Source organism: Myripristis murdjan, chromosome 24 (assembly GCF_902150065.1).
Source record: "Myripristis murdjan chromosome 24, fMyrMur1.1, whole genome shotgun sequence".
NCBI lineage: Eukaryota > Metazoa > Chordata > Actinopteri > Holocentriformes > Holocentridae > Myripristis > Myripristis murdjan.
Window position 1 is genome coordinate 4,516,822 of NC_044003.1, and position 12,563 is coordinate 4,529,384.

Below are 12,563 nucleotides of genomic sequence, written 5' to 3' on the forward strand. Positions count from 1 at the left end.
ATAATAATAGTCACTACTGGTACCTCTACTACTAGTATTACTAATGATGATGATGATAATAATAATAATAATAAAACAGCCTAATAGCAGTGATAATAAGTGTAAAAGTATTTTCCTTGACAAAATTACACTGCTAAAACAAAATGTAATAATGTGATGCCTTATTGTTCCATGTTAGGGTCAGGGTTCTCCACAGAGAGGTCAGAGGTCAGAGGCTGCCTACAGAGCAGTGACCTCAAAGCTTGAGGGGGCTACAGCACAATGGCAGAAAAATTAAATTAAATTAAATTAAAATTTAAAAAAGCTGACCAAAACTGAGACTGGACATCCAGATTTGGACGGAGTGACTGGCTGTTCCCTGTTGAGCTTCACCTCATCCAGGTTGGACGCAGAGAAGAGCCATGTGGGCATTATTTAAACCACAGCGCCACCTAGGGTTAAGCACAGTGACTTACAGAGTCACAGAGTTTTTTTTTTTTTTTTATGATTGAAGATGATTGAATAAATATCGAATGAATACATAAATAAATAAACAAATAAATATTTTTTAAAGTCCAGAATTATTACAGAATTCAAACTGAGCTATAATATTAATAATATTAATAATTGTTATTATATTATTTATTTATATTAATTATTATAATAATTGTAATTGCAGTTGGCATGAGACTTTATTTCAAAGGTTTTATTGATTTGATAAAATGCAGTCAATAAGTACTGCTTTAATGCACAGTACATTCAGATGTGTAGGTTTTTCTCCATAAGCTCCTCTCCAACATCACAGCAGACAGAATTCAAGAGCAATTAAAAATAGAACAAGTGAAGGTGGAACTTAATCCGGTTTCAGAGAAACCAGGCCCAGATGCCTGACTGTCAAAACTAATAATAATCTTAATAATAGTGCTATGTAAGCCTACAACGTGTCTTGTAGAACCAGTGGTGGCTTGTGGTATCACATATTTCCTAGGGGAAACATATAGCCCACATGCTGATACATATACATATACATATACATATACATATACTACACCCCATCAGCGTATATAACCATATGTTGAGGGAGGGTAGGAGCCCAATTACACTCTATTGCACTGTATTTATTTTTTATTTATTTGTTTGTTTTTAGTATCTATTCATGTTTTTATAATGTTCTTATTGTGTCCTCATTATTGGTGTTTTTTTTTGGCATCTGTTTTGTTAATGTTGGTGTGAATGTGAGCAGCTGACGAGAATAAGAATAAGAATAGTTTGTATAAGTATTCATGTAACACTTATTAGTTTCATCAAAACTGAAACTAACATAATCTAAGGGATTACCTGAACTGCTGTAACATCGACTACTCGCTTCGAGCTATCCTCTCATTGGTTTTAGTGGAAAAAAATAAAACTTCAGCTAAGAAAAAGTTTTAAAATTACAAAGTTTCACACATTTTCCTCCTGTAGTTTTAATGCAGACTTTGAAGAGCTCTGAGTTTTTCTTCCACTTTAACGTTTTTCCAAAAGTAATCCACTAATGTTCCCCAAGCATCTGTAATCAGAGCGCATTATTTTGAAAGTAACATAATTGTGAACACAGTTACAACTGTTTGTGAGAGTGAGTTTGATCTCTGAATCCACCAGCAGGTGGCAGTATGAGACCAGCAATCCAGACTGCATCCTCCATCTGAAAACTCCCACAGGAAGTGAAATGTTTGCGACCAGCCTCTGAGGGTGTGTGTGTGTGTGTGTGTGTGTGTGTTTCCACTCAGAGGATCGATTCAGTTAAATGTTTAACCCTGAGTGAGTCCTGCACACAGCTTCGTCCCTCGAGCAGCTCGGTGAAGCTCAGCTCTCTCCCCTGGAGCCTCAAGCTGCTGCATTATGGTGAGTCTCAACTTCTTTCAAAACAAAACTTCATTCTGAGTTATGCAACTTCTGGCAAACTTTGTTCCCTCAGCTGAATCCAGGCCTGGTAAACAGCCACAGCCGTCCAGACAGTCAATAATACCAAAAACATAAACTGTATTTGTACGACACCTTTCCAAAAACAAATATACAGTATAAAAAAATAGAAAAGTACAAACAAATACAAATATATATATATATATATATATATATATATACGATATATATATATATATATATATATATATATATATACACACAGTACAGGCCAAAAGCTTGGACACACCTTCTCATTCAATGTGTTTTCTTTATTTTCATGACTATTTACATTGTAGATTCTCACTGAAGACATCAAAACTATGAATGAACACATGTGGAGTTATGTACTTAACAAAAAAAGGTGAAATAACTGAAAACATGCTTTATATTCTAGTTTCTTCAAAATAGCCACCCTTTGCTCTGATTACTGCTTTGCACACTCTTGGCATTCTCTCGATGAGCTTCAATAGGTAGTCACCTGAAATGGTTTTCACTTCACAGGTGTGCCTTATCAGGGTTAATTAGTGGAATTTCTTGCTTTATCAATGGGGTTTGGGACCATCAGTTGTGTTGTGCAGAAGTCAGGTTACTACACAGCCGACAGCCCTATTGGACAACTGTTAAAATTCATATTATGGCAAGAACCAATCAGCTAACTAAAGAAAAACGAGTGGCCATCATTACTTTAAGAAATGAAGGTCAGTCAGTCCGGAAAATTGAAAAAACTTTAAATGTGTCCCCAAGTGGAGTCGCAAAAACCATCAAGCGCTACAATGAAACTGGCACACATGAGGACCGACCCAGGAAAGGAAGACCAAGAGTCACCTCTGCTTCTGAGGACAAGTTCATCCGAGTCACCAGCCTCAGAAATCACAAGTTAACAGCAGCTCAGATCAGAGACCAGATAAATGCCACACAGAGTTCTAGCAGCAGACTCATCTCTAGAAGAACTGTTAAGAGGAGACTGCGCCAATCAGGCCTTCATGGTCAAATAGCTGCTAGGAAACCACTGCTAAGGAGAGGCAACAAGCAGAAGAGATTTGTTTGGGCCAAGAAACACAAGGAATGGACATTAGACCAGTGGAAATCTGTGCTTTGGTCTGATGAGTCCAAATTTGAGATCTTTGGTTCCAACCGCCGTGTCTTTGTGAGACGCAGAAAAGGTGAACGGATGGATTCCACATGCCTGGTTCCCACTGTGAAGCATGGAGGAGGAGGTGTGATGGTGTTGGGGTGTTTTGCTGGTGACACTGTTGGGGATTTATTCAAAATTGAAGGCACACTGAACCAGCATGGCTACCACAGCATCCTGCAGCGACATGCCATCCCATCCGGTTTGCGTTTAGTTGGACCATCATTTATTTTTCAACAGGACAATGAGCCCAAACACACCTCCAGGCTGTGTAAGGGCTATTTGACCAAGAAGGAGAGTGATGGAGTGCTGCGGCAGATGACCTGGCCTCCACAGTCACCGGACCTGAACCCAATCGAGATGGTTTGGGGTGAGCTGGACCGCAGAGTGAAGGCAAAGGGGCCAACAAGTGCTAAACACCTCTGGGAACTCCTTCAAGACTGTTGGAAAACCATTTCAGGTGACTACCTCTTGAAGCTCATCGAGAGAATGCCAAGAGTGTGCAAAGCAGTAATCAGAGCAAAGGGTGGCTATTTTGAAGAAACTAGAATATAAAACATGTTTTCAGTTATTTCACCTTTTTTTTTTAAGTACATAACTCCATGTGTGTTCATTCATAGTTTTGATTCCTTCAGTTAGAATCTACAATGTAAATAGTCATGAAAATAAAGAAAACGCATTGAATGAGAAGGTGTGTCCAAACTTTTGGCCTGTACTGTAAATATATATATATATATATATATATATATATATATTATATATAAGTGAATATTAACTTTTGATTGACAGTTTAATTCACTTCTCTCTGCAGTATGACCAGGTAACAGAAATGAAGTAGTTCAGTCATGACATTGAATATATTTTATTTTATTATTGGGTGTTTACCTCATTAAACTTCTCTACCTAGAGGGAAATAAAGTCTTTTTCAGGGCCTGACTGTTAAATGCTTTTCATCATTAAACTGCTGGCTAATAAATAGCACATGGGAATAAATTATACAGTATTCAGTGTCACTTGGTACTTGATATTTGAGGTCAAACTCTTTTGTTCTGGGATTCTCTGGAGAGTTTGAAGTATCCCATGATGCTCTAAAAGCTTTTTCAGAGGCTTTTTCTATCAAAATTCTACAAATGCACTGAATATATGCAATTTTGAGGGTATGAAAATAATTAAATTTAGGAAAAAAAATGTGTTTAATGCCAGTAGCAGGTTCTCAGAAGTAGAAAAGTGACTTCCAACCAATCTGGTATTGTGCTTAAAAATCCACTGTATTTAAATAACAGGAAAAGTTCAGTTCTTGTCTTTAGAGGCCCACAGTTTATAGAAAACAAACCTCTGTCGTCCAGATTTAATGTCACAGGATCTTGGGCTTTACATGATGAAAAATTAAAGTTGTGTTCATGTTTGACATTTGATATTTCTAAGAGTGGGATTAATCACAGTCATAGCTGGAAATAATCTCAGTAGCTACAATAAAACATTTTCATGACATTTTTTTTACTGTTGTTTTATTGCTTTATAATGAATCAAAGTCCATCAGCAGAGCAGCCATTCACCTCCAATTAATTTTATATCATCAAAACCACAGATGAAGTCTTTTAATAAGGACTTTGAAATGATGACAGCGTGATCTCAATGTTATTTCATTTAACGCTCAATGAGTTTAATGTTGTGCTGACTCAAAGATCTCACGTGTCTCATTGAAATTTATGGGATATGATGCATTTTTTGACCTGTAACTAATGCAGCTGTGCACGTGGCAGTTCACAATATGGGTTGGAAAAAACTAAAAAACTAATTTCCACCAAGTGTTTATGTGTCAAAATGCTCTCTCTGATGAGCTGAAAACATCATATTAGAATCATATCAATCAGTAAATCAATCAATCAATCTGTTAATTTTTACAAGGTGCTTCACACAAACAGAATAAATCTACTATAAATAAGCCTCTACAGCAGAACGAGAGAACTGAGGAAACACTAGAGGCAAGAAGCAAGATGCCATAAAAAGCAGAAGATAATAAACTAAACAAGTAGATAATAGGTTTAATTGTAGGGATATTTATATGTAAGAGATAAATAAATGACATGAAGTGATTTTTGCTCGACGGTTACAGTTCAACCTCAGATTTTTCTTTTGCCTTCACTGAGGAAGACATTGATTGTACACCAGTGATCAAGAAAATAAAAAATAAAAAAAATTGTATTTGCATATCTTTTCGCTAATCAAAGCTACCAAAGTTCAGCAAAGTAAAAAGCCACAGAATCTGCAGTTTGAACAAGCCAACATGAACTGCAGCCTGGACTGGAAAAAATATTTCAGAGAGGAAAATATTTTGTATTTGATCTAGTCTGATTTATTAAAAATGACCCATACATATAGATTATATATATCTGAATAATCATCTTGATTATATAAAACATACATGGCATTTTTTTTTTTTTACTTAGTTACACAATCACCTCAGTCTTAATGGCAATGTAAAATTTATTCATTCATTCATTCAGCCTTTATTTATACCTTTATTTAGATAGAGATCATAGAGGGTCGACTGTCCTTGAAAATTACATCAAGTCAGTTACAAAAGATAAAAGAGAAAAAACAGCAACAAAGAGACATATAAACAGAAAAAGGCCATAACACAGTTAGCTGATAAAAACCATTGAAACTTTCTGATAAGGAAGGACAATTTGGCAGGTAAATTGAAATAATTAAAATGTAAAATAAAGTATAGTTGTGCAACACAAGTACAACAATTACAAGTCAAGGTTGAGAAATTTAAGATCAAATTTCAAATTTCTAGAACGGCCAAAATGTATAAGAATATTGATTTTAAGGATATGCTGTATTTTGTCGCACGAGTCAGCTGCACTAAAATTAAAAACAGACCTTAATCCTAACCCATGCAACATGAAGCAGGAGCCAGTCAGGAATTCTGTGAGGAAATACTGTGGTTTTCCGGTCAGGGCTTGATAGATAAAGGATACCAGTGAGTATCATATCTCTCACTGAGAGAAGACCACCCAACCATGTCATGTAAAATACAATGATATGTGCCAAAGACATCACTGGTAATAAATCTTGGGGAAGTGAAAGACAAAGTCTGGACGTTAAAGAGTGGAGGCGGACAGAAAGTTGATTTTAGGTCTGTGAAATAGCCAACCATTTGTAAAATGTGACTCTCTCAATCAGAAGTCCGTTCATGGTAGAGATATTACAGTTAGTACGGCCTATAGCTCTGGCTGTGGAGAAAAGCATCAATTTTGTTTTATCAGCAGTCAAAACCAGTCTGTAAAGGCAGCTTGCAGGATGTTGAAGGAACTGTTTTTTACTGTTAGATGTACAGAATGAGGAATATAATACAGTGCTGTGTCATCGGCGTACAGGTGGGCCTGACAGTTTGACAAAGATTAAACAACATTATTGATGTACATAATAAAAAAAAAACAACTGGATCTAAAACGGAGCCCTGTGGAACGCCTTTTGTTAAGGATAAAAACTCAGAGTTCTAGCTACCTTTGAGCCAGATATGTAGCTGGCGGACACGGCTGAACTTGAGATCACCAAACTGTGAAGACATTCCAGCGGACCAGAGACTGTACGTTGCTTTCCAGCACCCAGGACAGTGTCAAGTCATTTTGAAGTGTCGCTGACCGCTGTTGTCTGAGGTCATTTGGGCCAATTTGAGTTAAAACTCTGAGTTTCGATTGCAGTGACTGAGTGCAGTGAGTTCATGCTGGATACCTGGACACCCATGGTAGCAGAGGGTTTCAGCCCCGGGGAAAGATACATGCCGGATCACTGACGAGCCAATGATGAGGCACGAGGGATTATCTCATCCTGCTGGCAGAAAGATTTCAAGAATTTAAGATTCAATATGAGACTAAACAGCTTGTTAAGATGGAGATTTTATTTTCTGCAATGAGCTTAAGGACATCAAGTTAGTTATTTAGTTATTTTTGTATGTATAAATCATCAAAATGTTCATCGAGTGTCAGTGGGAGCCTTTGGTTGAGACTACAGCATTTAAAGATTCATTTTGCACAGCTTAATTCCTCTCTGTTTATTCTACTCAGTTACGTGAAATGAATCGTTAAATGTGCTAATACTCAGCTGTCAAAAGAACGCTCATACGAACGTTCAGGGAGCATTTCGCTGTCTGGGCGACAGTTTTCCTCCCCGCCGCTGTTTTTGAAAGCTCTTTGTAAACCTCTGGAATAAAGAGCAGTGTGAAGCCGCTGTGAGCCTCATTAGTATGTAATGTTGGATCACGTGCCCCCACCCCCCCATCGCCCCCCCGCAGGGTGAGGGGTCAGGCTGGTATTTAGTTAAGCATCGTGATCCTGTTAGGGATCTGAATGGACCACCCACACCCCCCCTCTCCCCTCCCGCCCCTCTGGTTCTCCTCTGTGAACTGCACTGTGGTTTCATATCTTTTACACACACACACACACACACACACACACACACTTGAGTTACTTCTCAGTACATTTACACACATAACGTGCGTTTTTAAAACCTATATGCAACTTTCATTTCACTTTCAGAAATTTTACATTAAAATGCCAGTAAACAAATCATCCATCTGTGTGCCCAGGCCTACGTGCTCCTGTTTACCTGAAATTGTTTTTGTTTTTTTTTTTAGTTGCTTTAGTGCTTTGTGGAGAGTAAGCAATTTCCTGTGGGCGTGTCATGTGGGCGTGGCCAGCGAGCACAACGTCACAATAACAACAACAGTGAGGGAGCAGTAAGAAAAGAAAGAAGAGTAAAGCTAAAGGTTCAGGGACACGGCGAATATCAGCGTCAGATCAGCCATGGCGGCTTTACGGCGTCAGGATTGATGACATCATCATCACTGACAGGTGCTGGGGCGGGAACTGTGGAGGAGGAGGAGGGCGGGGCTAATGAAGCACTTCCTGTCTCAAGACGCAAAAGTTGCATGTTGTGTTGAAAAACCGCAAGATTCTAGTAAATTTTAGTGCTGATCTGCATCAAGGGGGTTGGGCCAAGTCAATGCAGCACTGAACTTTAGCCCACCAAAAGGGGCGTGTCCTATCACAACAGCGTTGCAGAAAAGGGGGCGTGGTTTATCCCAGTCAGGGCCACAACATCCAGCTGTGACCCTGGTGGAGGTCTTCGCTCTACTGCAGGGGTCCCCAACCCAGTCCTGAAGATCTCAGCTCGACTCTTTCACAACTGATCGTCCATTTAAGGGCTTCATGCTGATTGGCTGAAACAGATCTACCTGAACAGGGCGTGCATGAAGGTGCATGGGCCTTAATTGGGTCAGGTGTGCAAGAGCAGAGCTGAAACCAAAACCTGCAGGACAGGACAGAGGAATCTTGAGGACTGGGTTGGGGATCACTGCTCTACTGTTTCTCTTCTGCTTCTCTGACCTGTTTAGACTTTTGTCAAACTTGAATACCTCTCCCTGTTTTTGTGTCTGCTGATGTTGGGTACCTCTGCCCCTGGTGGTTAGTTTGTCTGTCAGCAGCATTTATCAAAAACTATGATAGTTTGGTGGACGGATCAACTTTGGCGCAAGGAACAATTGCAAAAGTTTTGGCGGTGATCTGCGTCAAAAACAATGATCTCTTTCAAGCCGTTTCAAGCCTATTAAACTGACTATTAAAGAGTCAAACTTGACTGTTGTTTGTAGGGCGAAGGCATTGCCGTATAGTGGAGCGATGAGATTGACTGTTATGAAAGTTCATTGTTGGATGTTTGCACTCTTTCATGCCTTTAAGGCCTGTGTTTAAAAGTGCCTTATAAACAAAGATGATTATTTTTCAACGCTCGCCAGGTATTTCCTGGTGGCGACTGATCTCTGTCTCAGTTCAGTTTACATGCACAGTGATAAAACAAAGAAATGAGGCGGTTGTAGGAGAAAAAAATCAAAACAAGAGGTGATGCACGCCTGAGAGGAAACAAAGAGAAAAGTATGCAGACTAAGCAACAAGCAAAGATGCAACACACACACACACCCTCTCTCTCTTTTAACCTCACCTTCATCTTTCTCTTCATCATCCGCCTCTCTGATGGCCTCCAGTTCGGTGCAGCCGGGCTGTAATTATCACCGACTCGTACGGAGACGATGTTGTTTTCAGCGCTCAGAGCGGTTTGAAATGTCGGGGCTCCGCTGAAACGTTTTCAAGGCCCAGACCGATTCGTTTGTGCCAGAACAAGAACAAGCAAACTTTCATTAATGCTAACATCACATATGAATCAAGACTGAGGGCGTTTTCACACCTGAAGTCCATTTGCTGTGGTTTGAATTAATTTGGTGCAAAGAAATTTAAATGAACCAAAACATATCAACAGATAGATAGATAGATAGATAGATAGATAGATAGATACCTTATTCATCCTGAGGGAAATTCACATCCAGCCGTATCCACAGATTAAAGATAACAGACATCAGAAAAAGATACTTTAAAAGGCCTGCAATAAGTACTATAAATAAATAAATGGTAAATAAATGTCAGCCTTCTTTTCAACCTTCTTTCCATCGCCTGTAGTTGGATCAAATCTTTATCAAAGGGGTTAAAACATCAGTCAGACTAAACGGAGCAGTTTCCTCACATGTTAACAAGAATGTGAAATGACAGTGACAGGAAAACCAACTACTGAATAACGAATAAGATAAAATGTTATGAATATGAATAAAACAAAAAATGAACTGTAATGATGGAATACATGATCAAAAGAAAACGATTACAGAAGTTAAATTAAATGTAAAAATGGCTTCTCTTCTCCTGCCAGTCCGGTGCCGGGTCGTCCCTGCGGGTCCACGCGGTCCGGTTCGGTCCGGGTCGGGAGCTGCTCACCTCGCTGCAGGCCCTGGTGCAGGAGCGGCGGCTGCGAGCGCCCTTCATCATCACCTGCGTGGGCAGCGTTACCAAGGCAACGCTGCGGCTGGCCAACGCCACGGCGACCAACACAAATGAGGTACTGGGCGTCGCCCTCATGAATAAACAAAACAAAATAAATGATTTAAAAAAAAAACTGCCTCGTGATCAAACAGGTGAGTTCATGTTATGTAAAGTGAACAAAACAGAAATCCAGGTGTTTTCAGATTTACCTGGCTCAGGCCAAGCCCACGCACATCAGGAGAAATCTGAAAATGCAATTCTTATTTCGCTCTTCCATCCAGATTGAAGTGGACAGAACTTTTTGTAAACGCTGTAAGTGTTCTGCACAGGTCTGTTACAGAAGTACGAACACCTTTGGCCTTTTGGTGTGGCTGGTGAACTTTTCAAAAAATTTGCCATGAACACAGTGTTTTCAGATTTCTTTGAGTGAATGTGGGGCTTTGCCTTAATGCAGACATGATCTCACTGGTGTTGACTGACAACCTGCAGTAATTAGTTTTACGGTCTGTGTTTTTGCTGGAGTCTATAATAAGAGCATGGATACCCGACCCAAGCCCGTCGGGACCTGACAGGTGGGTCTGGGTTTGGACAAAAATTTAGAAATTGTGTTTGGGTTCGGTCACATCGGTGTTATTTTAGTGAAAAGTGACGGAGCTGCTGTCTGTTCTGGGCAACTTCCTTTACGACACTGAAGGCAACACGTCGGCTATTTCAGGTGGTAAATGGAAGCCAGCGATGGAGGACAAGCAAATCTCAGGTTCAGGTCGGGCTCGGTTTCTATGCCCCCCTCCTGTGACGGGTTTGGACAAAAATATCTAGCCGCTTTAGCCGATAAGGTAATATAAACCTCACTTTGTCCCTTGACCCCTCTCTGTCAGGTGATCCACCTGGACGGCCGCTTTGAGATCGTGTCCCTGGTGGGCACGCTGAACCCGGAGGCCCACCTCCACATCTGCCTGGCCGACAAGGAGGGCAGGACGGTGGGGGGGCACGTGCTGGGCGACCTGGAGGTTTTCACCACGGCGGAGGTTGTGGTGGGCGAGGCGGCCGACCTGCAGTTCACCAGAGAGATGGACGTCAAAACGGGCTTCCCTGAGCTGGTGGTTCAGCCGCGCCCACAGCAGGACTGAGCACTGACCACACCTGGATCGGAATGAAAACCATAATAAAAACCGATAAAGACCCATCATGATGATTAGTGATTATTTTGCAGTCACCACTTCAGTGCAAATGAAACTCAGACTGTTGATTTATGCCACCTGGCTCATTCTGAACTTCACAAATGATGATGCAAACCCAGTTCTTGCTTTTCATTGGATGGTTTTACAACATCACTCCAAAACAAAGGAGTTACACACAAATAAAGTTGCCTCCCTTAGAAGAATATTCCAACATTTTGGGCAAAATCACAGATGTTGGACACCATTTTCTCCTCTGTATGTCCAGTGGTTCAGTCCCTGTGGGTAGCATTTCCTGTTAGCTTAGCATAAAGACTTGAAGTCTATGGGAGTCGTTAGCCTGGCTCCGTCAAAGTGGAAAAATAAATCTTAAACCAACTGTGAAGCTTTCTGATTTACACGTCTTGCACGTCTTCATTCTTCTGTTTTACATTTTAAAAAAATTTCTTGCAACTTTGTATGAATACAGATCATTCTTAACCCTTTGAAACCCAGGAGCCTGTGGTTATTAGGGCTTTTATTTTGAAAGGTTTCACTCTCTGAACTTCTAGTAATTTCTAGTAATTTATTAACATTTTTGTAATTTTTTGGGACTTTTATTTGTTTGGGGTAACGTGTGCGGTTATTTTTCTGGTAACTGTTTTTACTTCTTCTAATTTTCAGGTAATTTTCTTGTTCGGCTGCTCGTCAGCTTTTCCCATGTTGTTGATGCAGATCAGGTGAATGTGTTCAAGGTGAAATCACAAGAAATGTGACGTCGGTTCCAGGTTTCAGAGGTTACAGGGACGTTAACACATCCTCACCTGCATGCAGCTAAATAGAAACGATGCAAAACACTGATGTGTGTCGATGTGAGGTGACGCCCGCTCAACAGAAAACCCCATGGAGCTGCTTTCTGCTGTAACACACGTGTGTTTCAGCCGTGATCACAGGCTCGGCCACGGGCGCACAAACCGTCCTGTCATGCAAAAGGTCGCAGGTTCAATCCCCAAAGGACGCCCTCATGTCCTGAAGGGAGACACCGAGCCGCCGCCTCCTCCTTCAGGCTCGGAGATACACACCTCAACGCCTCAGATGTGATCATACCTCCGATGATGAACAGCTTCAGGAGACGAGTTTCCACCCAACACACAAACACAGGAAGGGGGGGGTTCACAGCTTTGCACTAATAGATGTTTAACTAAGCCGCGGCCTTTCAGCGCCTCTGACCCCACCGCCTCCCACACACACACACACACACACACACACACACACACACACACACACACACACACACACACACACACACATCAGCTGTGGAGACACAATGCGGGAACTCCCTGAAGGATTAGCGGTGACCTTCGCTCGGTCACGGCCGCCGCCACGAAGAAAGCCGGAGGGGGGCCGGAGGGAGGGGAGGGGGGCGTGGCAACAGGCCTTTGATGGAGTCGACTTCACACAGACGGAGTTTAATTGCAG

At 41.0% G+C, this 12,563-nt stretch overlaps 1 protein-coding gene across 1 annotated transcript; it reads left to right on the plus strand.

Annotated features, from left to right (window-relative positions):
* The first annotated feature begins 1,701 nt into the window (after positions 1-1,701).
* Positions 1,702-11,113, plus strand: LOC115356269 (bifunctional protein GlmU-like). The gene is made up of 3 exons (XM_030047369.1): positions 1,702-1,863; positions 9,818-10,003; positions 10,806-11,113. The coding sequence occupies exons 1-3, from the start codon at positions 1,861-1,863 to the stop codon at positions 11,055-11,057; spliced, it is 441 nt and encodes a 146-aa protein (XP_029903229.1). The 5' UTR covers positions 1,702-1,860; the 3' UTR covers positions 11,058-11,113.
* The last annotated feature ends 1,450 nt before the right edge of the window (positions 11,114-12,563 follow it).